General features: G+C 41.1%; 1 protein-coding gene across 1 annotated transcript; it reads left to right on the plus strand.

Moving 5' to 3' along the window:
• The first annotated feature begins 937 nt into the window (after positions 1-937).
• On the plus strand, positions 938-1482 carry LOC101036394 (peptidyl-prolyl cis-trans isomerase A-like). Its single transcript, XM_010331268.3, has one exon. It carries the CDS (start codon positions 938-940, stop codon positions 1430-1432), a length of 495 nt encoding a protein of 164 aa, XP_010329570.2. The 3' UTR covers positions 1433-1482.
• Positions 1483-4707: the final 3225 nt, after the last annotated feature.

Raw genomic sequence — 4707 nt, forward strand, 5'->3', positions numbered from 1 at the left:
GAAAGGCAAGGACAAGCATTCTCCCAGGACCTACCATGTGGCAAGGGATCTGTTCTGTGTTCTGTCTCCATTACTTCTAATGTTCACAACAATCAACAATAACGGAGAGGGCTCATTCTGCCTGTCTCACAGGGCATGCCTGTGTGTGAACAGCTCTCTGCTAATACACCATCTACATGGATCTATTGTTAACACCGAGCCTTCCACTTACCACTGACAATTCAGGAACAAAGAAATAAAAACCACTGCTCTTAAAATATTCCCTAATGACTATAACATTTTGGCTTACTGAACATAACTGAATTAATTCATAATTTTCCCAGAACAGAAACTGAATTCATCGTTTTATGGCTTCATCATGCTTGTTTTAGAGACAGCTCAATCACTTACATTCATTCTGGAAGAAAATAGTTGTGAGCCATTATTTTGTACCTCACCTGCACCGTTAAACATTGGGTGGTCTTTTTCTCCAGTTGAACAGATTAATCTGTTTCTTGTATACAAGAAACTGTGAGCTGAAACATTACATCAAACTGCTAGTCTGCACCCTGCACTATGAAATATCAGCTTTATTAGTTCCATTCTTGAAGATATTGTGCAATAATGAAAAGCATATTGTGTAACCGACATATGGTGGATTTCAATGCACACATTTCCAAATGGTCTTCTTGGTTTTCTAAGTGTAAACTACTTATTGGCAATGGAGTTAACTGAAATATTATTCAGTCAAAACAGCTCTGGTATAATGCACTTGATACAAAGCCCATATGTGTTGCCTCTGGTAAATAAAATACACTATAAGTCATTATGCAATTGCTAACCTTCTTTGAGGCATTTGTTGGGAAATTCAATAAATGGAAGCATCAGCCAAAAAAAAAAAAAAAAAAAAAAAGGCTTTGTAGACACCACCGCTGCCTGGCGCCTGGTAGTATCAGCCATGGTCAACCCCACAATGTTCTTTGATATTGCCATTGATGGCGAGCCCTTGAGCCGCATCTCTTTCAAGCTGTTTGAAGACAAGATTCCAAAGACAGCAGAAAACTTCCATGCCCTGAGCACTGGAGAGAAAGGATTTGGTTATAAGGGTTCCTGCTTTCACAGAATTATTCCAGGGTTTATGTGTCAGGGTGGTGACTTCACATGCCATAATGGCGCTGGTGGCAAGTCCATCTACGGGGAGAAATTTGATGATGAGAACTTCATCCTAAAGCATACAGGTCCTGGCATCTTGTCCATGGCAAATGCTGGACCCAACACAATTGGTTCCCAGCGTTTCATCTGTACTGTCAAGACTGAGTGGTTGGATGGCAAGCATGTGGTCTTTGGCAAGGTGAAAGAAGGCATGAATATTGTGGAGGCCATGGAGCACTTTGGGTCCAGGAATGGCAAGACCAGCAAGAAGATCACCATTGCTGACTGTGGACAACTTTAATAAGTTTGACTTGTGTTTTATCTTAACCACCAGACCATTCCTTCTGTAGCTCAGGAGAGCACCCCTCCACCCCATTTGCTTGCAGTATCCCAAAATCTGTGTTCTTGCTGCAGTTCCCTTTGGGTTCCATGTTTTCCTTGTTCCCTTCCATGCCTAGCTGAATTGCAGAGTTAAGTTTATGATTATGAAATAAAGACTAAATAACAACAACAACAAAAAAAATAGGTTAGACTCCAGAATGGTAGATCCACCTACAGCTTGCATAGTGTGCCTTGAAAAGCCACAGACACTCAATGCCAGCCAAGAAAGCAGCCAGCAAAGGGGCTGTACCCTGCAAAGCCACCACAGAGGTGAAGGTTCCCAAGGCTGTAGGAGTCCACCTCTTACATCAGCATGATCTGGATGTGGGGTATGGTTTCAAAGGAGGTTATTTTGGAACTTTAAGGTTTAATGACTGCCCTATTGAATTTCAGATTTTCATGGGGCCTATAGCCCCTTTGTCTTGGCCAATTTCTCCCATTTGGAATGGGTGTTACCCAATGCCTGTACCTCCATTGTATCTAGGAAGTGACTGACTTTCTCTCAATTTTACAGGCTCATAGGTGGAAAGGACTTGTGTCAGATGAGACTTTGGAGTTGGGCTTTTGAATTCATGCTGGAATAAGTTAAGACTTTTGGGGACTGTTGGGAAGGTATGACTGTGTTTTGAAATATGAGTACATGAGATTTGGGAGGGACCAGAATGATATAGTTTGACTGTGTCTCCTCCCAAATCTCATCTTGAACTGTAGTTTCTAAAATCCCTGTGTGTCATGGAAGGGACCTGGTAGGGGGTAATTGAATCATGGGGGGGCAGTTACCTCCATGCTGTTCTTGCAATAATGAATGAGTTCTCACAAGATCTGATGGTTTTATAAGAAATTTACTCCTCTTTGCTCTCATTTTCTTTCTTGTCTGCTTCCATGTAAGACATGCATTTTGGCTTCCAGCATGATTGTTAGGTCTCCCCAGACACATGGAGCTGTGAGTCCATTAAACTTCTTTTTCTTTATAACTTACTCAATCTCAGTTTTTTATTTATCAGCAGTGTGAGAACGGACTAACACAGTTAGTCTTCTCTCCTTCTCTTATTTGACCAATCAGCAGCATAATCTTTCCAACTCTAGAACATGAAAATTCTAAAACGTATAACCTAAGTGATAAAAGAGAGCAAATACTCATTACCTTAAGATACCTCCAAGAAGAACAGGTCCTTATTCTGGAGCAGCTACTTAGAGTATGAGTGTTTGGGTTGGATGGAACTAGTCCTTGCTGTTGTGAAATTCTTATTTGAATTATGAAGTTTCATCTTTTGAGCAGCTGAGTTAGCAGCATGGGGCATATGTGTCCTGCTTTAGTTCTGTAGAAAAAAACAGGCACTGTCTTTTCTGGCCAATCTTCCTCTTTACTGCTGTCCCAGCTGTTTCATGGTGTCTATTACCATCCTCTGCCACTGGGAAAAAGAAACATAGAGATATGACTTATGTCATGGGCTATTCTCCAACTTCCCTCTTCCGGGGTAGCAAGGAGGAGAAGACAAACATAACTGTGTTTTGCTTATGGTGCACTTTCTCCTTTTTCCTACCTATCCATTATGCAGGTGTTTGCTTATATGCTATCTATAGTAAGTATTTTAGTGTTGCCCACAGCACTAAACTCTACTGTTGCTTTTAGTAAACAACCTTCTTTTAGTTATAGCAAAGCTGACAGGTCTGAAGTTGGTGCTATTTTACTCAGGATTCAGTCACTGTGAGATAAATTGGTGCTAGAGCCTCTCCCAAGTGTCACATATTGTGATAATCTGTGTTCTGAAATTTCCCCCAAACGATTTCTGTTTCCTTGGAACTTTCCTCTTAACTAAGTTTCAGTTGGCTGTTTTTCAAAGACTTAGCAGGTTCATAGGTTACCTCTCAACCCTGCTAAATTACTTATAATTTGTCTGAACTCTTCAATGTATAAATACAGTGGAATGGTTGTAATGGTGGACACAGCAGCCAGTGCAACAGAACTGTGAGGACAGAGTTCTCCCATAGCGGAGAATTGGAGTGTGCACTTCCTTAAATTTTCAGGGACCCCAAGATGTATATACTGATGGTGAGCAGTTCCTTAGGGAGGCTGGTGGTAGAATAGCACAAGAACAGCTCTTTGAATATTTTAATTTCTGCTAAAGGATATCTGAGTCTAATGTATACAATTATAATCAAAGCAATAAAATAATAAAAATAAAAGTTGCTTCTTATATAGAGCTTACTATGTGCTGAGAGTAATATTTTAAGTAACTTACCTGTATTAATGCATTAAAACCTATGAAATAATTTTGGTCTAGAGCTGTGGACACTTGGCATATTTCACCTAGATTTTAGAGGATGTATTGGAAAGCCTAAGAACCCAGGTGGAAACCAGTTGCAGGGGCAGAACTGCCTCCACCAGGGCAATGGCTAGTGGAGCCACAGGGATGGGACTACCACTGGGACTGCAGAATTGTAAAACTACCAGTGTGCAATGCCAGCCTGGAAAAACTTCAGGCATCTGACTCCAACCTGTGAGAGTAGCCATGTGAGGTGTGCCCAGGAAAGCCATGGGAGCAAAGCTGCCCAAGACTTTGGGAGCCCACTCCTCACATCAATGTGCCTAAGAGGCAGCACATGTTATGAAATACTGTACCGGAGATCTAAGATTTAATGTCTACCCTGCTATGTTTCAGACTTTCTTGCGGCTTGTCATTCTTTTCTTTTGACCTATTTCTCCTTTTTGAAGTGGGAATGTTTATCAAATGTCTGTTCCACCATTATATCCTGGAAGTAAATAACTTGTTTTTTATTTGACAGGCTCATAGCTGGAAGGAGCTTGCCTTGAGTCTCAGATAGGACTTTGAACTTTGGACTTTTGAGCAGATGCAGAAATGAGTTAAGACTTGGGACTATTGGGATGGAATGATTGTATTTCCTGTGTAAGAAGAACATGAGTTTTGAAGGGCCAGGAGGAGAATGCTATGGTTTGGATATGGTTTGTTTGTCTCTACAAAATATTATGTTGAAATTTGATCCCCAGCGTGGTGGTGATAGGAGGTGGGGTCTAGTGGTAGGTGTTTGGTCATAGGGGTGGATCCCTCATGAATGGCTTGGTGCCGGTTTTTTGTGATAGAGTGAGTTCTTACTCTGGCATAACTAGATTAGTTCTCCCAGGAATATATTAGCTCTCGTGAGAAGTGAGGTTGTTAAAAAGTCAGGATACCA

The sequence above is a fragment of the Saimiri boliviensis genome, chromosome X (assembly GCF_048565385.1).
Source record: "Saimiri boliviensis isolate mSaiBol1 chromosome X, mSaiBol1.pri, whole genome shotgun sequence".
In the NCBI taxonomy this organism is placed as follows: Eukaryota; Metazoa; Chordata; class Mammalia; order Primates; family Cebidae; genus Saimiri; species Saimiri boliviensis.

Bases quoted from the DNA above. Each gene is read 5' to 3' on its own strand.
- LOC101036394 (XM_010331268.3), top strand. From the start codon at position 938: ATGGTCAACCCCACAATGTTCTTTGATATTGCCATTGATGGCGAGCCC.